General features: G+C 36.8%; 1 protein-coding gene across 2 annotated transcripts in view; it reads left to right on the forward strand.

Moving 5' to 3' along the window:
• Positions 1-1,032: 1,032 nt before the first annotated feature.
• Positions 1,033-27,558, forward strand: part of LOC128982526 (mediator of RNA polymerase II transcription subunit 12-like) — a 48,786-nt gene continuing 22,260 nt past the window's right edge. For both annotated transcript variants that reach the window (XM_054401483.1, XM_054401484.1), the window contains exons 1-28: positions 1,033-1,233; positions 3,767-3,868; positions 4,533-4,724; positions 5,803-5,962; positions 9,213-9,370; positions 9,485-9,673; positions 10,114-10,244; positions 10,810-10,927; positions 12,079-12,230; positions 12,395-12,489; positions 13,159-13,325; positions 13,662-13,723; positions 14,875-15,065; positions 16,362-16,508; positions 17,129-17,319; positions 17,449-17,604; positions 18,096-18,246; positions 19,985-20,131; positions 20,536-20,636; positions 20,809-20,938; positions 21,664-21,948; positions 22,557-22,736; positions 23,294-23,419; positions 23,946-24,020; positions 24,572-24,682; positions 25,903-26,024; positions 26,793-26,962; positions 27,279-27,444. In XM_054401483.1, coding sequence (XP_054257458.1) covers positions 1,144-1,233; positions 3,767-3,868; positions 4,533-4,724; positions 5,803-5,962; positions 9,213-9,370; positions 9,485-9,673; positions 10,114-10,244; positions 10,810-10,927; positions 12,079-12,230; positions 12,395-12,489; positions 13,159-13,325; positions 13,662-13,723; positions 14,875-15,065; positions 16,362-16,508; positions 17,129-17,319; positions 17,449-17,604; positions 18,096-18,246; positions 19,985-20,131; positions 20,536-20,636; positions 20,809-20,938; positions 21,664-21,948; positions 22,557-22,736; positions 23,294-23,419; positions 23,946-24,020; positions 24,572-24,682; positions 25,903-26,024; positions 26,793-26,962; positions 27,279-27,444 — 4,065 coding nt within the window. In that variant the 5' untranslated portion in view covers positions 1,033-1,143. The remainder of the gene's footprint in view (positions 1,234-3,766; positions 3,869-4,532; positions 4,725-5,802; positions 5,963-9,212; positions 9,371-9,484; positions 9,674-10,113; positions 10,245-10,809; positions 10,928-12,078; positions 12,231-12,394; positions 12,490-13,158; positions 13,326-13,661; positions 13,724-14,874; positions 15,066-16,361; positions 16,509-17,128; positions 17,320-17,448; positions 17,605-18,095; positions 18,247-19,984; positions 20,132-20,535; positions 20,637-20,808; positions 20,939-21,663; positions 21,949-22,556; positions 22,737-23,293; positions 23,420-23,945; positions 24,021-24,571; positions 24,683-25,902; positions 26,025-26,792; positions 26,963-27,278; positions 27,445-27,558) is intronic.

The following is a 27,558-nucleotide window of genomic DNA, read 5'->3' on the forward strand; positions in this document are numbered from 1 at the left end:
AACTATATATACTATATATTATAGGAGTGGAGTCTATCTCGGCCTTTATTGAAAAAACCACCTCAAATTTTCTAAAATCTTTAAACTATGTTCCTGGTGCATTAACTTTTCATCTTGGTGAAGCAACTGAGAACAGGAGGCTACGTCGAAGGCTCCCTCAAGATCTATTGGAGGAATGAAGCCTAAAGAAGATTAAATTATTCTCTAAATTAATTAGCCTATGTTACAGGGTGACTCAGGTTTGGGCGAACCCACGATGTTATTATAGTTAATTTCTTATTAATTTTGCTAACACTTCTGTGTATAATGTCTACATTGAACCAGAAATAAATGATTCTGTAAAAAAAAAGTTTTACCAAAAAAACAATCAATTAGAGATGTTACTAGATCAAGAACACGTAATTTTTTACACTATTTAAGTTATTTTGTTATTCAAACAAAGTGGTATTCATGGCGGGATGGACAATAAACGGTTTTGGATTATTGATATTTTATAGGGCTAAGATTTAAATACCTGGTGAAAAAGATCTTGCTTAGTAGGTTTTGTAAATTTAGGTGTTAAGCAATAATTTTTATTCTGTTACAAGTGTAACCATTTAACACACGAACATATTTTAAAGGGTATTATCATAGATTAAACTAGGAGTATGTTTAATCTATGGTATTATGTTTAAGTATCAACAGTCAAAGTTTTAATCTATGCTATCGTGCAACTTTCACTTTCAGGTAAGTTAGAGGGAAACGCAGGGACTTTTACAATTGACGGGATGGTAAAATGGGAACTTTAGTCTCAGTCTGGTAAATGAAAATGTTTTTCTTTCTTCGGTCTGCTTGTTTTTTTTGCCGTCATGGTTGGTTGTCAGAATCAGAATCTGAAAACTATAAAACATATTATTTATATTTTATTTTTGTAAATTGTATTCTGCAATTGGTTGCTTAAATATTTGATTTTTATGAAAATGAATTGATTAAGCGGAAACTAATTTGTTTTATGATAATAGTTAAAATGTGGTCGTTTTCTTTAAAATAACATGATAGGAGGGCAAAATGTTAGGTATACAGAGTACCTAGGATAAGGAATCTAATCTAACCTTTATCTAATCTAATTTACTTTGAATCAAGCATAACAGCTAGCCATTCAGAATGATGGGGTTTTCGTATGAAAAACGTTATTTAAAACGCCCAAGATTGGGACCACCGGACGTTTATCCCCAGGAACCAAGACAAAAAGAGGTAAGTAATTAAATTATTAGGTAATGCAATTGCTTCAGTCAATAGGCTACCTTAATACTTTTGGTTTTAGGGCCTTGTCAGGTTAAATTGAGAGTTAGCTATGGTTTCATTTCAACACTCCTAGCCTATAACTGCTAGCCTGTCTCTTCTTAAATTAGGACATATAGGGCTATCTTAATCTTCAGAGATAGTCTTTCACACTCAGATGCTGTAGATTTGTGTGGTAGGGTAGACTTCCGTATCTGTTAGCACAAACAACTGAATGAAAAATATTGATCGATATACCGATTATTCGATATATTGTTTGGTTAGTTAGGTAAGGTTAACCAAACGATACGTATATCGAATGAAACAATCAAACAATCAATATTTTCATTCGTTTGTTTGTGCCAAGAGATACGGAAGAGTACCCGTGGGGTAGGCCTACAGTTCCGCAAATTGTAGGTATTTTATCTTTAGAACAGCGAGTATTTTTATTTTGTTTGTGTATACTTTCCCTCCATCCGTGCCCATAATAGACCTACCGGTACCATAGAATCTTCATGTAACCTGAGCAAGATTAAGCAGAACCATCAAGAATCTCTCAACAGACTCCCTTTCAGCATTGGATGTCTGGACCACTGGAAATTCAAAGACTGGATGATGAAAAGACCGTACTACAAAGTAGCGGATCTCTTTGTTTTTTTTTTGTGTAAAATAAACCAGACACTGTCATATTCCTCCTGCCAGAGGGTCATTACAATGGCCAATAAATAGGCCTATGAATATAGTTTTTTCTTTTGTTATGACGCAATCCATTCCTATTTTATGGTAAAATACCCCCACCACAGCAGACCTGCCGAATAAGCGAATTTCCATTTGCCTGATTGAGTTTACTCTAAAATATCTCCTTAAAAATATCACATTTATATTATTTCATATTTAAATATCATTATCTAAACAAGTACTTAGGTTTGCTGCAACAGGGAGGGTAAAAAAGTGATTTATGTAAAATGTTAATAGTTTAGTATGAAATAAAATTCATTTCCCAAACTTGATCAAGATATGTTCATAAACAAGCAAACTACAATAGTTTACTTATTTTCCATTTAAGAATAGGCTAACATAGGCTAGGAATTTTACCGCAATCAAAATCAAATCACAATCAAAAGAATATACAGTTTTTAGAATTTTCTCCCTAACTATTAGACGCATAACAACGCTTCAATTTACTAAATTATTTGGGGGTTTTTTAGCTCTACAAAATGTTTCATAAAGAAGTTGCAAAATTTTATGTTTTAGGGTCAAAAATAAAAAAATAAACAATTTTTACCTCATAAAACCCCATAAACCCCCATTCCCATAGTCCAATCATGCTGGTTCCTAAACTCGTCCCAAAAAATGTAGATTTACACGTTTTTACCAAATTTCATCAAAAGATGTAAGTTAATGATTGTGCAAATGTTTAGTCAACCTACACATTGTAGGTAGTAAGAGTGTAAAACTAAGTGTAAGGGCCCTTTCACACGAGGCCACTGGTGGCGGACACCGGTGTCCGCCACCAGTTACCGGCCGGGAAACTGCAGTGGATGGTACAGGCAACTTACAAGCCACTCTACTACAGCCACTGTACTGTTAGTTGTGAAAATGCTGTCGAACAATGAACATCTCCTTCTTCTCGCGTTGATAATAAAGAAAATAAGGCAAAGACACAGGCGTACTATACCGAATAGCCGATTACTTTTCAATTTCGCAAATTAGATCATCAGTATCCACTTTGTTTTCTATTATTTTGTTTATTCTCTTCTTCTGTTGTTTTCCTTTGTCTTTTTCTTTTTCAGCAACGTCCTCTTTATTTTTCTTCTGATCACTCATTTTCACAAACAAACAATTCAACATGAAAACATTCAACAACTACAACCATAGTGCGTTTGTCTTTGCAGTCTGCACAGGAACTGATTCAAAATAGTAGCTGCGTGCTCATCCACGGTGGCGGCCACTGGTTGCTACGTGTGAAAGCTCCCATATAATTCAATGCCCCGCGACGAGTTGCCGCCACTGCAGTTGCCGGCGGTGGCCGACTAGCAGTTGCGCGAGAAGACACTGCTCGGCCACTGTGTAGTGGCGGGCAACTACAGTGGCTGTGTGTGAAAGGTCCCATTTAAAATAATGTTAAAGCTGTGGCGGGCAACCAGTGGCGGCAACCAGTGGCGGCCACCGGTGGCGGCCACCAGTGGCCTCATGTGAAAGGGCCCTAAGACTTAGATGCTTCTTGACTCTGTTGCATAAAATCAATACTTATTTTGGCTAAATCTAGCATTGTTAACAGGGCAGAATATTTGGCATTTAATTGATGGTCAAGTCCTCTATTGTTTATCTCCCTGACCAGAAGGTTCAAACACTGTTTAATTAGGCCTAGTCAATTCTTCTATGCTAGATTGTTTATTTTATAGGGATAGGCTTAGGCCTACTATTATTGTAGTTTTTTGTTAAATATTAGGATTTGGTAGATGACGTTGTCACTACAAACTTAAATATTTAATTTGTGTTACAGGATGAGTTAACCACTGTAAATGTAAAACATGGGTTTACAATAGTCCCCCAGCTACCGGATGAATTTGGTACTGCACGGAACTGCAATATAACAGCACAAAAGGTAAGTAAATCTTGCATCGTAGTTCATGATCTTGGGCCTTTTTAAATGTAGGTACCTCATTCATACTTAGTTTATATTTTATTTATGAGTTAATGAAATTGTATAACTTTATTTGATAAAAAGATTTTCATTAAAAGAATTAGGCCTACGGTTAAAAAAATGCCTGATTTTTGCAGTACGGTATAGTATTTCTTTAAACATATTTCAGCAAGACTTACTGTTAGGTAGGCTACTTAGGTACTATAGCTTGGCACGTAGGCCTACACTTAAGCCAGCAACCAGACCTTTGAGATATTTGTATATTAATTTAGTGTCCTTAAGTGACTCATTGCTATGATTTGAATCATATTGATAAATAAAGTAGGTTTAACCTTTTAACCGCCACTATATGTTCAATTGGGTTGCAAAATAATACATAGGCTAATACATATCCGGATATTAATAGTTGGTTCTTTTGTTCTTCAGTAATTCCAAAAGTCAAGAATCATCCATATTAAGTTACTGTACATTTCTTATCGTTTACAATTAGCATTCTTCAAAGGCATTTTGATATAAAAAGCGAATGCACATATTTAATTGCTTGTAATTCATTTCATAGCTAAATTAGTAGATTATTTAGGCATTAGACTTGGTTTTTAATTGTTTTACAATTTGTCTGATGTAGGTTGGACAGTTCTTCAATGCAATTTTGGGCAAGAAAGAGGAAATGAACACACTGCCTGATCCGGGCAGAAAAAGACAACAAATCAACCCCAAAGACAACTTCTGGCCAGCCACTAACAGATCTAAAGCTGCCATCGAAGCATGGTTCAAAGACTTGGCTGGAAGTAAACCATTACTGAGCTTGTCAAAAAAGGTAAATTTGTTACTAAAAAGTTAGTACCTAATCTATTAAGGTACGTTTCTTTTGGAGGTCTGCAATATTAAAAGATGAAAATCAAGGTGTAAGAACATTAAGAAAGTGATTTGATTTTTGTCATGAAATAGATTGCTTATCCAATATTGGTATATTATTAAGTAAGTTTATGCACAGTTTTTAAAGAATCTGTTATCAGTTGAAAGATCACTGTTATGAGAGAACAAAAGATATTTTTTACAATACATCAGTTGAAAAGACTAAGAAAAGATTGATTTGACTGTTTGGATCTGTGCCGTTTGGGAGTAAAGTCCAAGGGTCTACAGGAGGTATCGCTGCCACCACTACTCTAAAAAGGGAGAGTAGGCCCTAATGACACAAGGGAGATAAAATGAGATGATAAAATAATTATTCGGGATGATAAAAAAAATAATAGTTTTGATGCTGAAAACTTAAGGTTTATTTTAGTTTTATTTGAATATAAGATAACAATGTGTGTGTGTATAGACTTTGAGAAATGATGTAAACAGTATGATGGGTGAAGCTCAATTAATACCTAAATGACAATGTCCGCGTGCCCCCCTCCCTATTCCAATACGGAATCAAGTAACTTCAATGCGTCTCTTTGTTCTTACACTTGCATTGAAATCATGTGATTCGCCATTAGATAAGCCTAAAAGGCTGAAAATGGCTAAGGAAACTTAAATACAACTAAACTTAAATACAAAAGCAAAAAAAAAAAAAAAAACAACTAAATATTACACTTAGGGACGGTGAAACACTAAAGATCTAAATCTGGATATTCAGGAACAAAGTTTTCAGCCTTAACCATAAAAATATCTATGCCCCATTTACGTAACATGGCATCCTTAATGGGTTTTTACTTTTTTAGGAAATATCATATTGATTTTAGAATAGAGAAAAATATTCATACATTGAAATATCAACCCTCAAATAAAAACTCAAGAGTTTGCTAGGATGTTTAACTAATCCACTGCCCTGAGACACAGAGGCTCGTGAAGGTGTGTTTGGAATGTTTTATCAGAACCAGTACTCTAACAATGTAATTTTCAATCAGGCTCCTAATTTCAACAAGAAGGAGGAGATCTTCCCGTTGTTGTGCGAGTACCAGGTTCCGATGACGCGGGCTGCGTGGTTCATTAAACTGAGCTCTGCATACACTGTCGCCATATCTGAGGCCAAGATCAAGAAACGCCAGATGCCAGATCCTACCCAAGGTTAGTGTAAGGCCTATTCCCTTTCAAATCTATTTAGAAACTCTTTTTTGTCCACTAAAGTTTGTCAACCTTTTGAACTTAATGAATTGCTGTTTATTTATTTTTGCCTATTTTTATAATGATTTTTCCTCATCAAGAACCCAAAATCCTAATCATTTAAAAACAGATTTTTTGGTGGTCACACACCACGCACAGTAAGGAAATTCAAAAAGTGTCAAAATGCCTGAAATGATGTGCAACTCATGAAAATTCTATCTATACTGTAAACTTTTCACCCTAGTGGCGCACCAGACCTGACCAAGACAGGATTCAAACCCTCAACGGATATCAAAGTTTTAAACCTTGAACTTATGCATGGTTTACATTAAAGTGGACATATATTTATCCATACAGTAGTTGAATCTCAAATAAAGAAAATTTTTTTAAGCTTAGTCCAAAATATTTATTTTAAACATTTCTAGTAGGCCTACAATGATTTCTTTATAATTTTTATACTCTGATTTCATCTAATATTTTAATCGGACAAAATGTTTAAAAATCACTTGAACTAAAATCAAAATGTTAACAAAATGTTTTGCTATTATATAGTAACAAGTTGCTATACCCATGCTTTGCAATGGGAAGAAAATGTGACCTAGACTTCTATAAGTGTTGCTGAAGTGTGTTTAAAAATGCAGCAACTCTATGATTTAACTTGAAAATATGAGATAAGAATTTAAAAGACTGATTTAAAAGTTGAAACCTTTCTCTAAAACTTGTACAACCTTTCTTTGTTCGAACATAACCCTCTAAATAACGCACATATTTCTTAGCATCACAAACATCTATTTTTCGATTAAATAAACAAACCCCAATTAATTGCATTGCCCAGCTGTTTCATTAAATAAATTTAGCCTAATTAAATTATTTAAACTTTGGAAGCATAACAAACGTAGAGAAATTTGTCCATACCAATAATTTTCGGCAAATCTACAAGCTCTAAGCTCTATTTTGATGTGCCATATGCCTCTATTTTTATTTGGTAAATGGCCTTAACCGTTTACACAAAATTTGATTGTACCCCTATAATAGATTGATTTAGATTGTGTGTAGTTCAATTTTAATTGTTGCTTTCAATTTGCACATAGGCCTAAGCTATATGGAGCGATTTTAAAATATATATTATTACATTTTGTTTGGTTCTAGATGTAATATTAACCCTCTTCAGATTTTCTAGAGTGTTTTTGGCTGAAAAGTTTGAGTGTAAGGAAAGTCTCTCCTTCCTCTCCTTCATTCCTTGGTGTGGAACACTCTCCTTCTAATTCTTCCTCCCACAATGAATCTTCATGTAAAAATGGTAACACTGTAGTTTGTTTGATCGGATTAGCCCTAGTTTTTATGATTATAATATTGAAACTACAGCGCACTGCGGCGGTTATGTTAGGTTGGGTTACCATAAATATGTTTGTAGGACTTCCCTCGTTTCATAATGAATCAAACAATACCAGATGAGTCATACTTTTGCTCGCCAAATCCCCTCCAAGTAGCCAAGGTGAGGTCGTTGACCGGAGCGTGTGCATCCCCTGTCACCGCCTGTATCTGGCGTGGCAGTAGAGGCTGCGATGTATTTAACTCAATCCTCGCCGAAATCGATGCCTTCTGGGAGGCAGCACTCAAATGCCTCTAATTTTAATCATGTTAAATTTGGACTGTAAGTCAATTAAAGTATGTTCTTTCTATTAATGATAACTCAACCTAACACAACCGCCGCAGTGCGCTGTATAAGAATGACCTCCGGAAAATACCAAAGTACCGTTTTTTCTTTGACAAGAAAAATTGAACACTTCCAGTCCTTATGATCCATCATAAACCACATATAAAACGGGGTTTCCTAAAATTTTTGGCTCTTAGGTAAAATCAACAGTTAAATTATATGTGCCAGAGAGATAAGATTAGGCTGGAAATAATTTTTTAGCACATGTTCGGGTAATTTATAGAAGTTATATTAGAGGCAGGTTGATTTTTGAAACAAGCTTTTATTCTCGTGATTAACGATATTGCTATGATTTTTGGACGTGTTTTTATTTTGCTATGATAGTTAAAGATATTCACGATTCTGACATGATCGTGGGAAACAATTATTATGTCTCCACAACTGAATGGGACTTCACAATTCTCTGTAAATGATGGAGACGATGTTGATGTCCTCATGACCACAGAAGATGCTTATTTCTCCGTCACCCATTAATATTTTTTTTTATCAATACTGCCAAAGCAACCCCGCAAGACCCAAAGGTCAACAATTTGAACCTGACCTGGAGAAAAAAGTCCTTACTTGCAGACCCCTTTTAAATGTAACATAACAACAAGGAACTACTGTAAAATTCTATAAAAAAACCAACCTATATAGGATAAAAATTTCTTAAGAATCTTCCTAGTAAAATAAAAAATGAACAAAGCAATAAGAATTTCACAAGAAAGATTAAACTCTATTTGGTGGGGAACGCCTTTTATTCCTTGGAAGCATACTTTTCCACCTCCCCTATTAGCATTAGTCATAATTGATGAAGTTATAATGGTTTTGATTTGCTTGGATTTAAAATAGATTAGTTGACACCATTCAGTATACAAAACTGTTGTTAATGAATAAAGCATTGGTTTTATTTTATTTGTACCTTTGTTGGTCGCACACCGATGGAATATACAAACTAGATTACATATGGGACATGCTAAAGATATTCTGTAACGAGGGGTAGGCTTATATCAAACAGAATGTATTGATTTGATTTGTGGGTACAGTAGAACCTCTCATATCTGACGTCGACATAACTGACTCCTCGGGATATCCGACATAGTGTCCGACCGTCTACTTGATCACAGATGTTGCCGATATCACGTCAGAGCTAAAGCTTAGCTGTAATCTATGAGGTGTTTATTGGCGATAGCTTCCCTATAAAATATTCTAAAGGTTCCAGATTTCTACAGTTAACCAGATGAGGCATGCGAGTGTGGAGTTAAAACTCCAAACCACCAAAGTCACGTGGTGAACGATGGCTCTTTACGAGATTTATCATGTGGCATAGGCCACTTCACAACCCAGATGAAACACCACTAACTTGGATTAGATAACTAAATTTAACATCGTAACAACAGAACAAATATTTAAAAATTCATTCAATTTAATGAATTTACATAGATAATTTAATTTCAAATTAAAAACATATCGTTATCAACTTGTATCATATGTTTACCTATCAATCTATGATTGTAGAGTGGACGGGTACACTGTTGAAGTACATGAAAGAACAGCTTTGCAAACCTCTAACAGACTACTACACAAGCACCACCGCCACTACGATGAATGATGAACAGAAATTATCCCTGAGGCAGTGGCAGTACTGTGCCAACCTAGTTAAACACATGTATCAGGTAAGATGCTGATTCTAAATTGTTTGCTTTTTAACTGGTATTTTCAGTTGTTTGTTTACTGAAAAAACATGCTCCCCAAATTAATGGTAATATTTAATGTTTTGTCTGTATCAGGAGGGTTTGCTAGAGCGTCAGGAGACTATTCAGTGGATCCTGGAGTTGTTAGAGCGGCCGCTGAGGTCAACTTCCTCATCTGAGGACGGACTGTTCCGGCTGTTTCTGCCACTTGCTCTGCAATACATGGAGGAGTTTGTACAATCAGAACTGCTCTCTCGAAAACTCTCCTACCTGTGTGCTCGAAAGGTATGAGTTGTGTTGCAACTAAGCTACCATTGATTTCCATATCCAACTAAAAAATTTGAGAGACTTGGGAATTTGACATTATTACCGAAATTGGTACTTTCGTATTATACGGAGGCCACCCTTATACAGCGCGCTGCTACAGTTTTGTTAGGTTGGGTTATCATAAATAATTTATGACTCATCTGATATCGTACAAAATGAGGAAAGTCCGCTAATTATATTTATGATAACCCAATCTAACATAACCGCCGCAGCACGCTGTGAATTAAGCGGCCTCCGTATAATACAAAAGTACCCCGAAATTTGGGGGAAATTAGGAGGGCATAAGTTTAAACAATCTGGTGGATGTAGAATTGTTGATTTGTACAATGTTTCATTGTGAAGTATTCCACTCAATGATAACGAATGTAACATTCACATTTTACAACTTTGTTCCTTAGGTATCACAGCTATGCAGTGGAGAGCCTCAAAGTGGTGGTGGGGTTTCACCAAACTCCCCCGCCATCCATAACACCCCCACCAGCGGGGGCAACAGTCAAGGCACGGCTGGTCAGCAGCAGACTAGTAACAGGTGAGTCAGCGAGTCCCACTGAAAACCTTACTTGGACCTTTGTCCACGCTTTTTAGCGAATTTCCCTATAGGGAAGTAGCTATTACCGTAGGTCTCATGGTAAGACTTAGGCCTGGGACCGATTTACTTTTTCATTTTAATGTCCCCAGAGGCCAAAAACACCATTCGTTCAAATTTTTATATATGTATATATATATATATATATATATATAGATATATATATATATATATAGATTTATATATATATATATGTGTCCGTGAACACGATAACTTGAGTAATTTTTATCCGATTTTGATGAAATTTGGTTTGAAGGTGTAAGGCGGGATAAACTTGAATGAGTTCGCGATCCAACATGATCGGACCATGGGAACAGGGTTTTATGGGGGGTTTTATGGGGTAAAAATTGGGTTTTCTCACTTTTTACCCTCAAAACACAAAATTTCCCAATTTTTCTCTAAACCTTCTTAAAGAGCTTAAAAAAACAAACAATTCAGTATATCAAAGTGTTTTTGTACGGTTATTGGTTACGGAGAAAACTAAAAAAAATGTCTTTCTGTTTGTCAGCCTGGTGGCAGCGCAAGGTGGAGCCAATGCTGCCAACACTCTCACAGTCATGTTCAATGAGTATTTGAGTTGTCCACACCATCGAGATCTGATACTTGGACTGAGCGCTATCATTCAGGTACGTACTTAATCTTCAAATGCAGTTGACTTTCACTGATTGTTTGGACTTGGCTGTAGACTCCTCCTGGAGCATAGGGCCTTCTGTCCTCTCCACTTCACCCTGTTGGGGGTGCCGGTTGCCTCTCTCTTGACAGCCTCCGGTTTGGTTTTCCATTTTCAACTCTTCCAATCAGTGTCCTTCTCCAAGTAGTCTTAGGCCTTTCTAACTATTCTTTCATTAGGGTTCCTGTCCAGGGATTGTTTTACAATGTCTTGGTTATCTTTTTTCAACCACCCACTGATATTTTCTTCTTTTATCTGAACCTCTATCGGGGTTTTGTTTGCACTATACCCCATTTGACATTGTTTTGAACATCTTACTTTCAAATTCCTTCTTAGGCAATTTTATACAGACAAATTGGTTTTACTTTGCCAATTTTCATGTTTAAGTTAGTATACCTTTGACATTTTAATGAAATATTCCATGTAAACAAAATATTAATGGATATATATATATATTGTTTAATTGCCGTATTTTTTTAACACTCACAATGTCCTGTATATGACTTAACAGCAGTAACATTTAAGAAAACCGTTAGAATCAACTATGTATAATTCTATGTTGGAAATCTATGATCACTAATGTAGAAACGGTTTTTGTTAATCAATAATCATGCGTATAAGTGATGGTAAAAATCAGAAAAATCGAATCCCAAATCTCGAATCTCAAAACCTAAAGGCGAATTTTTTTTTACTTAGCGGTTACAAAGGTCAATGTTACAAAAAAAATACACACATAATCATAAAATGTTAAGTATGCAATCAAAACTGAAAGAGATCGACTCCTGACCGTGACATAACATATATATGTCAATGTGACTGATAATCTTAAAACCCAATACAGCATAATTTTTCATAAAAAAAAAAAAATTAAACTTCTAACACCAACATAAACATGAATATTAGATTAATTAGAACATTTAGTGGTCAATATTTCTTTGTGTTTAGTAAATATTGATGTGAAAATGAGTTGAACTTTTCCTAAGTTTTGATGGTTTTGAGATTTGAGATTCGGTTTTGTTTTGACACATCCCTAATGTGTATAATAATGATAATTTTCATCATCGCATGTTGAATTCTTCGACTAAAGAGGTTTTTGTTATGTCGTAGGTTGTGACACTGGAATGCCCGACTGCACTGGTGTGGAACTGTATCGGGGAGGGAAAGTCTTCCTCTGTCTTAAATGGTTCTGCTCTTGACCACCTTCCTTGTTCTCCGGCTGCGCTACCGATGCCTCAACGGACCACCAACCCTCATGTCAGGTACTTATATTTGGGGAAATATTATAACTCCTTAACATCTCTGTCTGTATTGTGGATTTTATTAGGATTTGTAGTTGTACTAATGTTTCAAATACAAAAATTAACATCTTAATCCTATAATCATTACAAATTTAACTCTTCACTATTATTTTGGTTGGTTGCAGGAACCAGCTGAAGTTGGGAGAGGAGTTGATCAAACAGCGTAGTCAGGCAGCAGAAGGTCGTTGGTCATGTGACAAGTGGCAGCAGTCGTCTGCTGGTATGTATCAGTTCTACCACAAGTTCAGTAAAAAATGTATCATCAGTTCCAGACATATGAGGATGTAATACATGAACCACTATAAAAAATGGCAACTCTCTAAGCCTCCTCAGATAAGGGAAGTAATTACAATTGTCCTCTCTACGAAATAAGCCCCAATCCTCTGTTGCTACTTTTCTACGCTACTTTTCTACAACTTGTAAATGTAATATGTATGGAAATACATGATATATAGTTCCCAAAAAGTATTCACATAAAATACAATATGAAATATAATAATGTGACTTGTCATGTAAATACATAGTACCCTATGGTAAATTCATATAAAAATTATTAGGGACACAAAACTCTAAATAGTAATTCAGCTTATGTTTTTTTACAACTTTATAACTTTAATTTGTTTTTTTGGAAGTTAATTGTAGATTTTCCAACTCGTGTGCCATATCAAACCTTCGTAAACAGGTGTTGTAAGCAACGGGATATTACAGATCACTCCTATGCTCATGCTGTGATATTGATCATTGTAATTTCTTTGTAACTGTATGGTGTTGCAATCTCAAAAACAAAGTAAGTAGCCTATCGCTTGACTATCGGTTTGTTTTGATTCCTGACTTCCAACTAGAGCTTACTAGCTGGACTTTTTTTCTCACAGACACTGGCATGTTTCAGGGGTGACTACAGTGAAGGTGTTGAATGCGTTGGATGCGCTAGATCGTCACAGCTTTGAAAGAGTGGACGGCAGCAACTCCTTGGACACTCTATACTCCAAGATCTTCCCTGTCGCGAACAACACCAAGGATAAGGACAACAACCAGGAGGAGGCCAGGGTGCAATATGTACGTAAAAAGTCATGTAGAATCTTGTCAGGGCACCCGATAAACTTTCAAACCTTAAAATTGTTTAAGAGCCGTCAATTTTGCCAAATGTAGTAATTCCTGAATGGAGCTGTGAAGTTTACAGCGGAATGCAAATTTACAACTTGTTTGTGGTTGGTATGAAAAGGAAAGTTAATGCAGTGTTAACCTGTAATTCAGTCTTTTGTCTTGTGTTCTTCAAGAACTATGAGATTAGAATTATTCCTCTCTTCTATTTATTTCAGTATTAAACATAAGTTGCAGTCTCACAGTAAACAGCGTGGTGTTCACTGTGATAATAATTTGTATGTTTTCCAGTCGGTATCTCAAGACAAGGCAGTCGTAGACATCCTGTGTCAATGGGCAGTCAGTGGAATGAGGTAAATATTAAGATACAGTTGGGAATTGATAACAATGCCAGAGTTTAAACAGTCAGTAGTCTTGATGCTAAGACACAGATTTTATTCAATCTTGATTCATATTGTGACAGGAATGTAGTACCTTCTCGATTGCGCTATCCAGCATAGTACTGCGGGCCTTGTAGCTATGAGAAGTCGTTATTGCGTGGAATATGTACATTTCTGTGCTTGGTTTGATTATGTCAATTGAAGTCAAGTACTTAGAGAATGTAGTGTCTTTTTTAACGCCTAAACTTATGTAATATAAGTAGGCTATATAACATTTAGATTACCGTAGCCACTATTTACAGTAATTATTAAGTCAAATAGTACTCAACGAGAATCGTAAGTCGACTTTCTTAGCTGGGTATCTGAGTAGATATTTTGCTCTTCAAAACATTAAACAGAAGGTTACCAGGTCCATCATGAGAAAAGTCAGAAGCTTTTTGATGGTTTGAGACGGGACCCAGCTGATAGTCAGTAACAAAGCTGTCATGTCATTTAACACTCATCCTTCACTCATGTATCTATTTCCTCTTCCGTTCTGGATATCTCCGGATCTGGGTGTTCACTGGCCTCTCATCTTCTTATGTCCCTTCACAATTCCTCTTCCTCCGCATACTGCCACTGCACTCCTCTTGCTTCCACATCTCGTCTCACCTCAACAATCCACCTTCTTCTAGGCCTTCCTCTTGGACTTCTTCTGTTCATGTGATGCTTACTTATTTTTTTGGTTATTCTATCATTTTTCATTCTTCTTAAGTGGCCGAAGTGGTCTTAATTCCGATTTCTCTACTCGTTCTCTCAAAATTTCTTCAATTTTGAAAAATTCTATTCCTTTTCTAAACTTTTCATTCCTAATTCTATCCAATCTTGTTTTTCCTGCAGCCCTTTAATACGTTTTACAAATGTTATTCCCCCCGCCTGAACCCTACTTTAATCACCTTCAGCAAAAAATAAATACCCTGGTGTTTTATCGCCGTAGGGATTTAATCTATTCTCATTGTAATTCTAAAAGAAAACATCTTTTTCAGTATTCAGTTGGATTATTGAGTGTCCTCTAAACTTACAACCAACTGTATTCCTCTGTTTCCCATTAACCTGTTCCTCCAGTTGACACATCCCTGTCTCAGGTACGGAGAGCACAGAGCCATGGCGGTTGCCAAGCTGCTTGAGAAGCGCCAGGCGGAGGTGACCAGTGGGGCCAGCAACGGAGAGTCAGACACTGGAGATGACAAAGACTCCACGGCCTCTGTACCTACAGGTCTGCCGGTGTTCCAAACCCTGCTCATGCGGTTCTTGGACCACGACGCACCTGTGCTGGGTATGAGCAGTTATCCACTGTGTCAGCTGTTCCCAACTTTTTCGCGAAGTTTAGCACTTCACTTGACAAAAATATTTTCTGTACCACTTGGTATTAATAGATGGAATAGGTTTGTCAATTTAACTAACCTATTTTCCAACTATAAATATTAACCTTTCCCATGAATTTCATTAATTTGCAATTGATTAAAACATGTGTGAAGTACAAAACACCGTGCGGAAAAGTTTTAATTTTGCTCATATTACCTGAGTGTTACTATAACTAGTCAGTAATTTAGTTTGTACTATGTTAAACCAACAAAATATTCTACTCCCTGTTCTAATGAATTGATGACCAAACACAGTTACCAATGGGCCTTAAACTGACACAGCCCAGACACAAAAGCCCAAACAATCATGACACATAATACTTGAACTTGTAATTCACCTTGCATTACTGCAGTAACTACAGTTACTCAGGTTCTACGCTACCTGAGGAGGTAGCGTATAATATCATTGCATTGGTTGTCCGTTTGAGTTCGCGTTCGCGGCATTGTACTTTACTAACAAACACCTAGATTGGAGTCGATGGCTCAGTTGGTAGTGTCACGGACTTCGGGCCCAAGGCAGCGATGTGTTGAGTTCGGATCCTGGTCACTGCCAAAAACATTTTATCAGTACAGTTCACCTTTGTACTGTACCGGCTCACCCCTTGCTTTGCTGGGTACGTTCCACGAACGGGCAGTTAGTCTATGTGGACGGGCAAATGCAAGGTTAAATGAGGCCGCCAACCTCTTTTATTAAAAAAAAACTTTTAATTGATGTGCATATTTATTTACCTATGCATACATTTCAGATTTTCTTCTGACTCCTAGCGGGCCGTTCCCCTAATGAGGTAGCACATCACTGAATTATATAATTCTAATGCCCAGTAACTATGTACCAAGTTCTGAAGCTCTATTTTTATAACTTTTTGAAATATTGAACTGTACCAAGACTTTTTTTCCACCCTATAAAAGATTTCTCACTCACCCAAAATTCATAAAAAATTCATTCATGGGATTTCATAATGAACACTAGAAACATGATTATGTTTCTAGTGTTCATTATATAAGATTTTGCCAAATTGTTTCTAACAGTTTAATTTTATCTCTTAAGTTTTAAGAACACCCTTTAGGTATAACATCTATTTATTGGTTGTTTAATATTTTTACCTGTACTACTATTCCATTTCTTTAGCTAAGCTTAATTGAAAATGTCAGTTTATTTTGTACTCTTTTCTGCAAGAGTTTTAAGTGTGGGCTGTTATCTTTTTCAGACGAGAATCCCAGTAATGCCAACCGCACCATGTTTACCAACCTCGTTCACCTGTTTGCTGAACTGATACGTCACGATGTGTTCTCCCACGATGCGTACATGTGCACTCTCATATCCCGCGGTGATCTCAATGTGGCCACGCCGCCTGGTAGGTAGACGTATATTCTTGAAATCAGTGTTGCCAGTCATAAAAACGAAATATCCCACATCTTGTGAAAAGTCCCACAAATTTATTTTTGTTTATTTAAACCATTTATTAATTTATTTATTTTGCCTCAAAACAAAAAATCACAAATACTTTTATTCTTAACAATGGGTTCATTGAATTTTTTTTAGTTCCTTGGTTCATCCAAATAATTTGTTTGTGCAATTGATTTTTTTATAGAACCCAATAATATTGAGGAAATCCGACAATAATTGATAAAACTAATGTAAATTTGATTTAATGTAATACGTAGTAACAAATTACAAGAGTTATTGTATTCTGCCAAATACAAATACCCAGCTGGTATCTTATTTGGCTTATAGCTTGATATTGTGGTCAGGCTGGGACTTAGATCCTGAAGATTGGCAGGAAATCTCATATCACCAATGGCTTTTATTACCTAATGTTGAAGGTCCTGGTTGGTGAAAACAATATAAAGCTGTATGCATACATTTATAAAACAAACAAAAATTACATCTTAAGGCAAGCATTATCTTTGTATCTGTAAATTACCCTTCCTGAGAGGTAAGCTATGCTCATGTTAATGACCTTGTTTACTACAGCGGGAGGAACAACGCCACACCCTGCCAGCAACAAGCCAGCCGCAACACCCATGGAGGATGATTCAGGGCTGTTTGACATCAAGCCCAAGATGGAACCTCCTAGTAGAGCCATGGACTACGATGACAGCAAGATAGACGATGATCTGGACAAACTGCTGCAGCATATCAAGGAGGAGCAGCAGAACTCTATGGTGAGTTTCCACCCAATCTCCAACCAACTGGTTGCGTACACCATTTCTTCCATGACAAGACATCTCTAAATAACTTTCTAATATAACTTTATTTCAAGTTTTGAGGGTAATCGACATTGAATGTTTCAGGATGCCCCTGACTCTCCGAAGGATGACCCAGGCAGCCTTGTGCCTGGAGGCATCAACAACGTGAACCCTCTGGAGGCAGAGTCAGGGGCCTCTGTAGATGCCAAGGGACGACCTTCCAGACACCTGCTGTACACTACACACTTCCCTCTACCTCAGGTAAATGTCTACAAGAGTTATTTTGCAATACTAACTTTGAGGTTTTTATGGCAGTTCACTAAATTGAAATCGGGGTTGAGAGAACCAAAAACAATCTCATATAAATTCTATCTCTGATTGGATAAATGTTTCCTGTAGGGTTCCTCAATGTTAAATATTTAATTATTGCTTTTCACTTTGATTAAACTAGTATTGGGCTGACACTTTGTCAGGTGGTTATTGTCTACAATTAATTGAGTCCTTTTACAAAATTGTTCTTCAATGTTTGGTGTGATATGTATTCAAAATTTAAGCTGTAAAGGAAAATGTATGCTCTCTAAGGACTGCTATTTCACTTGCAAATCTGTTGTGTGGCATTATATTTTACGATGTGCTTGATCATTTTTTGGACAAGAGATAAAAACCACAACTCTTTCAAAAGGTTTTAGTGTAAAAGCATTGATTCTGCATGTCACTTAATCACTCTTTAATTATTTTATCTCAACGATCAGGATGAAAGTAGCAGTCACGACTGTAACCAGAGACATGTTCTCTTGTACGGAGTGAACAAACTGCGAGACGAGGCTCGCCACACCGTCAAGCGCATCAGCAAAGACATCTGCAAACTGTTCAGCAAGAAGTTCAGCATAGATGTCGCTGAGGGTGAGATAATTTTGTATTCCAATCATAGAGATTTCACTTAAGTTTACAGCACAACCTCTATTGAACATCTTGTATTTAGTAAAACTTTGTTCTAGCCACTTTAATCCAGCTGTTGGGGATTAAGTGGGTTGCAACTAAAAATAAATTAAATGTCTATTTAAACTTATTTTTCTACAACTACACCAGTAACAGTTAATATACACACAATACATCCATTAGTCATTTAGACTAATCTAAGATCCAAGTTTTCCAGATAAACAAAAGTCTAGATTAAATTTAATCTAATGTCCACAAGAGAGGGAGATATCCAGGATTTTGCCATAATTGCAGAAGACTATGATGACGTTTCCATGACACTGGAGATGTCCATGATTTAGCCCGATCGCTAAAAACTATGATGACATTTCTGTGACTGCGGGCGGAGACAATAATGTATACAAACCGCGGGAGACGACAATAATATCCAGAAACTGCGGGAAATGGCCAGGATTGTGCCATGATGGTGGATGACTATGATGACGTTTTCGTGACCGCGGGAGGTGACAATAATGTTTACAAACCGCAGGAGATATTCAGGGTTTTGTTGTGATTGCGGTTGACAATGATAACGTTTCTGTGACCGCGGGAGACGTTGATGATGATCACACGACCGCAGGAGATATTCAGGATTTTACCACTGTCACTGGAGATGATGTTTTTGTGACCTTATGTGATGATTATGATAATGAAAATGATCCCGATATTTAGGATTAGTATTTTTCCAAGAATAGCTCACTGAATTTTTGAATAGTTAGAAATACAAATAAATGTGATATGAGAACAAACTTAAGCTGTAGGCCTTGAATTTTTTTTAGTTTACAGCCAAACATTCATGCGGGAACCTGGAAGAACTTTTAAAAATAAAGGAGAAAAATAGTACACACCCTGGTTTGGGATTCTGGTCACTTCTATATAATATAACACTTTAGCAAAAACACCTGAATAGTGTAATTCTGAATTTAAAAAGTAAACCAGAGTACAAACTCAATTAACGGTTAAGGTTGGGTGGCGGATCAACCATGGTCAACCTCTAAACTTTTGTTACAAAACCTCATTATCTTGAGAAAAATATCAAGACGATTTTTGAAATTGTATTCCTTAATCCTATTGCATTAAAGTACATTGTATATTCAACTGTTTGGACCCATTATTGTTATGCAGGCTCGTTTTCAAAACATCTAAGTTATATTGACAAAAATACAATGGAAGCACAACCAAGAAATATTGACCAAGAGCTCCAAGGTGACATCACACTTGCCCTGACGAGCCTCTGCTCCATAAAAATCTGTCTGATTAGCGCTATGTTACAATACAATACAACAAATTTCAACTCGGGACTGATGACGACATAAAGCTTAAAAGCCTATGTTTGGATGATTACTAATAAGTAACCGAGGCAACCTTTTGAATGTGTGGATGAAGAAGAACCCAAAAAAAGAATTGAGGAGCATAGAGAAAGAATATAGATGTTTTTATGTCGTTGTTATCTTTATTTTATTTTTACAGCTGTTATTTATTATCTTTAAGTACTATGTCTTCATCCTTTTTTTTATGAGTTATCTAATGTTTTTTTTTGTTTTCAAAATTACACGTCTTCAACCATCAATGCTAGTTGATACCGATCAAAATTCTTCTTCTTTTTTAGTAGGTAAAATATTTACAAACAATACTTTACAATATTAAGAAGATTTTTTTACAGGTGGAAAAGTAAAGAAACATTCTCGTAACGAGTTCAACTTTGAAGCAACAACAGCTCGTGTTCAAGCACTGTCATACTTTGACCAACATGTTGTCACCTGGCAGTGCAGCGTGACCGTGTTGGAGATGATCAACACTTTTGCTTCTGGTGAGTTCAAAACAGGAATATGCATCTTGTATTCTACTTCCAACTGAACCATTTAGGTTCAAAACCATAGGCATCACGCCAGGAGGGTACGGGGGGCGTGCGCCCCCCTCAACATGACAATTTTTTTTTATTTTTGTAGCCCACCAACAGTAAAAATACATTTCTACTTTCTAAAGTCCATACTCACAAGTTTTATTAAATATACCAAGGGGTTTTGAGGGTATTTTATACTACCCAGACCACCCGCTAGGATGGTGTCCTGGTTGTGCCTCCCCAAATCTATGGGTCATGTGACGCCTCCGTTCAAAACCATTGTTAGTCACCAAAATACCAAAAGTACTGCAAGTATATTAACCTTTAATTTGTTTAGGTTTTTTTAACATTTTTACTGTATATGTTACCAGGAAACTCCAACTATTTGCCAGTCCAAGAACATGTAGCGTTCTTGTTTGACTTAATGGAGCTGGCTCTCAACATAGATGGACTCATAGATGTATGCATACAGGTAAACAGCTTAAGTTGTCTTGTTCATCGTTATCAAATGATATGTTAGTTTGGTTGCCCAGAATATTTACAATTTTTCATTGCATTCTTTGAATAAAGTCGAACCCAAGAATGTACTGAGTTGTTGTATAATGGGTCATACACATATTATATCATTGTATCTATCATTGCAGATATTGAAGGAAGTACCGGAGGTAGAGGCTCAACTGACAGCCAAAGGCTCCAATCTGGTGCGTATCTACACTCCGTCCCTCGTACTGTACGTGGTGGGCGTGCTAAGGAGATACCACTGCTGTCTGCTGTGTGAGTACAAAACACAGAAAAAGTTTTAGTGTAGTAAACAAATACTAGGAGTCAATTTGCTTAAGTACCAACCTCCTCATAAGAGATGTCATGATCGTCTTCTGCAACAGCTGAGGCATAATTCTTTCCCGTTATCACAGCAAAATCATGAACATCATCTGCGATTGTGCAGGCATCTTCCCTTACGATTGTGACTACTCGTGATGTGTCAAAACAGAATCTAAAATCTCAAAATCACCAAAACTTTAGAAAAGTTTCATTTTAAATATTGATTCAAAACTAAGTATAGATTCAGGAAGCTTAGCATGAAGAAGTACGTAGGCCATAGATCATACGGAAAACACACAGAACACACAATATTTCGTCCCCTGGGGGACTTTAGAGAAAGCGATTCAAGACAGTTTTAAAAAGTTTTGTCATGGATGTTGCCAACTACCCAGAATTGACTCATATTTAGTTTATTTATATCTATGTACCAAACTTAAATATTTGTATACTTATGTATATACACACTTAGCTTATACACGTGTATACTAATGTTATGCCTTTAGCTAGCTGCATTGGACAGGTTTATCTTAGATTGAGATTGTGGGGAAATCTGGAATTGGTGACTTATGAGAATGCCAGTTCCCACCTTCTTAACATGCAAAGGCTGCAACAACTCTTTGGATGTGATTAAGATATGAATCAACTATCAAATTCCATGTTGTGTTTGTTGATTACAGTGTCGTCAGAGCAGACTGTGGCTGTGTTTGAGGCTCTGTGTCGTGTTGTCAAACATGTGTCCAACCCTGGGGACTGCTCCAGTGTAGAACGCTGTGTGTTGTCACATCTCTACGACCTGTACTCGACCTGCTCTCTACTCAAGTCTCGTCCTCACGGAGGCGAACCCTTCAGCAACGCCTACCCCAAGATACGGGCGGCCTTGTACACGTCACTGCAGCCCACCCCCTCCAACCATGCATGCACTGGCTTCCTCACAGACGTCATCGAAAATATTAGACGGCCTGGTGCGTAGTTATCATATAGATTATTTGCTGTATGTATAAACAAAACTAATAAAGCTACCAATATGGTAGCAATATGCTACCAATATGAAATAACTAAACACTAAACATTTTGTAAATAAAAGCACAACCATGTGGTACAAAATTAAACCGTCAATTGGAACATAATATAATAATCAACTAACTGACCAGATGATTATTGAAGATCTAAACACAACTACTGAAGCGACATGCAATGTTGGACCTCCCATTCAGATTCGGCTAAATGCTATCAAAATTCTCTTTGTTAGCTAGTGTTGACAGTGGTCAACCACTAGCTAATGTTCTTCAAGTTAACTTTTAATGTTGTATTGTTATTATATTTTTTCTTATTGATCTACTTTTTGAACAATTGTAAATCAAATAAAGTAAAAAAAAAAAAAACTACACAATATATTATACAAAATCCTGTGTTATTCCAATGCCTATCAAACTACTAACTACTGCTGCAGATACATCCTAATAAAAATATAAAATTTTATCTACCTCATGTTGCTACAACGTTGATTTTTCAAACTGCTGCTGTTATGATGAAATTTGATAACCTTGTATTTGATAACCGACCTTTATAGTGAGGATAGAGCCGAGCTGGGTGCGTCAGTTGTCAGAGTCGGCCAGCAACCGCTACAGTTTCGTCTGCAACGCTGTCATTGCAGTGTGCAACGAGACTGACCTGGATAGGCTCAATGACCTCGGACACCTGTGTGCAGAACTGACTGCATCTTGCAACTCATTGTCACCCGAGTGGCTCGGTGAGTGAACCTCTCTAAGATCAGGGATATGTGTTTTGTCTATGGAAAGTAAGGATGAACAAGTTCCAAATGTCAGAAATAAAAAATATATATATATTCCTGATTTTCATATTTCTGATTACATTTAATTTGGGATTTTCTCAGGATGGGATTTTTCCAACTGCCACGGATTCCGCTGCAATTGCGTGTGATGATGTCTTCACGGTGGCAGCTAATGGGGACCTCTGATGATGTCCTTGTAATTGCAAAAAAATAGTAACGATAGTAGTGCCATAAATTGCAGCTATAATAATGTAGAACAATCAAAAATATTAGTCAATATTGCCTTTTGTCAGTGTTTTTACTTTAGTTATTTTTTCAAACAAACTAAAACTTACCTTGCTGAAAAAAATAATTCTGGGCGGTCCCAAACTAAAAGTACAATCCCATCATCCCTTTTGGAAAGACGTGGAAAAAAGGAAGATAACCGTCTTGGGAGAGTGATTTGATCCAACAGGTGGAGATTTCATCACATGTTTTAATGTTGTGATCACCTACATATTGTTTGTTGGTAACAGGTGTTCTAATGGCACTGTGCTACTCGTCCAGTCACAGTTCCTACTTCATGTACGTCCTCTCTCGTGTGGACATCCATGATCTCTCCATACACAACTCTTTGGCTGTGTTTACTTCCATTCTAATAGGTGGGTGATAAACAATCCCAACATGCTTAACGCTTAGCTCGAATTCATTGAAGTTTCAATGTCAACTAACTTGTCTTTGTGGTGAATCTGTCATAAAGAGGTGCCTACTCTGTTCTGTTACTGATCTAAAGATGGTAATCTGCAAAGAGAGTCGAAACCTTAGTATAAGTTAGTTGCAATATGGCACAGTGTTGCCCTGAAGATCCTGAAGCTGTGTAGTGTGATTATTCTAGGGTCAGATATATGTTTTGTAAATATTCAGAGGATTTTATATAATAAATGTTCAACTTTAATTTTGAGTCAAGGTTAAGTCAACTTTTAGTTGTTAAGTAATAAGTAAATAACACATGTGAGATAAAATTCCACAGAAAATGTAGACTGTCAAGTCCTAGTCTTTGGGTGGTGACAAACATTCAATAAAGTTATTGTGTCTCACTTGCATGAAATTGGACTAAAAAAAATAGCTAATATAGAGTTTCTATTTAATAATCAGTTTTCTTACTAAACATTTAATCTTATGTTTCAGCTCGCCATTGTTTTTCACTTGAAGATTTTGTGGTGCATGTTGCGCTTCCTTCTCTTCTGACATTGTGCAAAGAAAGTAAGTTGTGGATTTGTTTTTACTACTTGGTTAATATCCTAGTGTGACCGACCCCCTTAAAGCTAAGATGTTTTAAATTTTGTGTGAAAAAGGCTCTCTCATATTTCAAAAGAGGCTTTGCTTTCCTTTAGGTAAAGCACTATGTCTGTAAAGTCCATAGAGTATGAAAATAGGTCCCAAGCAATAATATTTTGGCATTTTAATCAAGGATGTACAAAATAAAAAATAAAATTGTATGGTTTAACCACCTTGTCTACCCACCAATTTAACCAGTAAACTGAAGCTAAAGATGGCAATTGACAAATTATGTATATAGTGATTAGCCAATCCACTCGTAATTATTAATATTATTTATTACTTTTGGCACAACATCACCACCTGGGTAAGTATTTTAAGCAGAAAATGTAAGCAAGACGAGTGTAAAATTAAATGAGATAATCGGTATAGCTGTGTTAAAATTACATGTACCCTTGGCCAAGATTATCTGGTAATATCCTAATGGTCACAGAATGATGTATTATTGTTGCACTGATAGAGTTTGTGTTGTATAGGTAGAGGAGACACAGATATGGATACAGAGGCTGGAGCCCGATTGACTTGTCACTTATTGTTGAGGCTCTTCAAGACCATAGAGGTGCCTCAGCCTGCTCTCTACTCTGTCGGTTTGTATCAACAATCAATCAGACACACACTTGGGTGCATTTTTAAAGCTGAATATGAATGTAAGGTGAATGTTGAAGAATGAGATGGTCTTCATAGTTTTATTACAGACTAAGATGATCTGGTTCTTTACCTTGAACCATTTACTAATAGCAATAGCCCAATGATCACTCATAGCTGGCAAGATTGCAGAGCGCAAAAGTCAGTTATGAAGCAAAACAACACTATTGGTTTTTCTAGAATCCAATCCACTGATCATAATTTATTACCACTTTGCAAGCACTATGACCACTCATTAACGCATTTCATCAAAATTCTTTGCTGCGTACAGTATCATAATCTTGTTAGGTTATGCAATACTTTATTTTTTACTTTTTTACCACAAATGCTAATCTGAGACTTGCCTCTCTTGAACCAATGTCTAGTTTATCAACCAAAGGTGCTACTACTGGCTATTACCATAGTACTTATGGTAAGACCTGGACCCGAGACCGATTTACTTTTTATTTTAAGGTCACTAGAGCCCAAAAACACCATCCGTTCCAATTCATATATTGTGTCTGTTAGCACGATATCTCGAGCAAAAATGATCCGATTTTGATGAAATTTGCTACAAATGAGTTTAAACCTACATTTATTCGAACAAGTTTGCGAACCAGCTTGATCTGACTATGGGAACGGTGATTTATGGGGTAAAAATTGGTTTCTTCCATTTTTGACCCTAAATAACATAAAATTTTGCAATTTCTTTCCAAACCATTTTGTAGAGCTAAAAAAATCAAATAATTTAGTATATTGAAGCGTTGTTATGCGCCTAATGGTTACGGAGAAAACTACAAATAATTATAAATTAAAAAATACCATGTTATTCTTATGGATAATAAATGAACTGTTGTAGTGTGCATGTTTTTGAACATATTTTGATCAAATTTGGAAAATGCATTTATTTTATACTAAACTATTAACATTAAAAAAAAACATACTTTTACCCTCTCTGTTGTAGCAAACCTAAGTATGGTACTTGTTAAACTAATGCTATTTAAATAGGGAATGAATGTGATAATTTTAAGGAGATATTCTAGTATAAATCCAATCAGGCAAAGGGAAATTCGCTTAGTCTGCAGGTTTTCTGCGGCAGGGGTATTTAGTACATCTAATCATCTAATATACTGGGTTAGGTATATTGTCTTGAGGAGGTTGTTACATAGTGATTGTGTTGCAGGCACTTCACCACACCCTGTACCGAGCAACTCTATGTACAACATCAAGCTGAGCTGTGACAGACATCTGCTAGCAGCTGCACACAACAACATCCAGGTCGGCCCCGTGCTGGCAGTGCTCAAGGTAAGACAAACTAGACAGAATACTGGTGATACTGGGGGAAGAATAAACACTGAACCCTATAAAATATATTGTCTCCCCCGAGTCTGTGTCCAGTCCTTGCCTAGAGCAATCCTTTCAGCCCTAATTCCTTGAAAATAGAGTCTGATAAGGTTATTTTTGGGAAATCCCTATACTACCTGGTAAACTCCAAAGCTCTTTTTTTAATTCTCCCAACAGCTTAACATTTAGCCATGTGCCTAGGAGTTTCTCCCTCTTATTGGTCCTTCTCCTGTGTAATGCTCTGGAGGTGTCCTCTGAGCCTACAATGTCCAGTTAGCATACTGTTAATCTTTTTTACGATCCAAGTTTTTGCTTGATCATAGTCTCAGATCTCCTCGCATTGTTGTCTCCAAGCAATTCTCTGGCTAGCTTACACTCTTAAAGATCTTTCCAGATTTATGACCTTACATTATTTTCCTCTTGAGCTTCCTTTTAAAGAAGGGATCTCCAGTGCACAGCCTAGTTCCTGCCCTATGAAAAGCGTAGACACTTCAACCCTGGCAAGCTTATCTGCCTCCTCATTTCCCTGAACATCTTAATGCCCAGGTACTTAAATGAGGGATAACTTGTTAACTTGTTGCTCTGTCCCAACATTTAAGACTTTATTGACAGTCCTATACCATCCTGGAACTAGACAAAATATAAGTCTTAGTCTTTACTGTTTTGTTAGTAAATAACATCGGCCATTTTGTATATTATAGGCGTTTATTGTGATATTTTCTGTCGCAGGCTATCCTAGTTGTGGGAGATGCTACTGCCAAGCGAACTACGGGCTCTCTGTCTAAGAAGTCAGACAGTCAGGCGGGTGGGGGAGCAGTGGGGGGAGTGAAGAGTGAGTTGAGTATCAGCCATATCCTCGGCACCAGCGACATGGGCGGCGAGCTGCTCATGGACCTCGGGTACGTAGCAAATCTTGTGTAAAATGTTTTCTCTTAAAACTTTGGATTTACGATTTAGTATATGCTCTATAAAAACTAAATATGAAACAAAGTCTTCATATTTCAAACCAAGCTAGTAAATGGAACCAATAGCCTCCCCTCAAAGAGTTGTTGATAAAACTCGTAGTTCTCAATATCTGCGATAGATATATTCCGGCCAATGTACAGTGCAAAAAAAATGTGCCTCGAGGACTATCTGTATACCACCACCTATGGTGAAACATTTACTTGAACTTGAAACCTGAACAGCAAGTAGATTATTGACGATTGCGTACAGTGCCAGTGGAGGAGCTGAGGGTACGACACACAGCTTGTCAGACCTGGCACAGCTGGTGCTGAGAGAGATCTGCAGTCAGGAGTGGGTGTTGGAGAGATGTCTTCAGAACCCTGAGGAGTTGTGTACCCAGGACATGTTACTGGACAGCATGTTGTCTCCCAAACAAGTAAGTGGTGGCGACTTTTAAGCTAAAATTAAAATAACAATGTTGTACCTGATATATGTATAATGTAGTTCTTTTGTGGTCACAACGAAATCAAGAACGTCTTCTGAGGTTACG

Source organism: Macrosteles quadrilineatus, unplaced genomic scaffold (assembly GCF_028750875.1).
Source record: "Macrosteles quadrilineatus isolate MER2022 unplaced genomic scaffold, UCM_ALF_1.0 Scaffold_447__1_contigs__length_65970, whole genome shotgun sequence".
NCBI classification, from domain to species: domain Eukaryota; kingdom Metazoa; phylum Arthropoda; class Insecta; order Hemiptera; family Cicadellidae; genus Macrosteles; species Macrosteles quadrilineatus.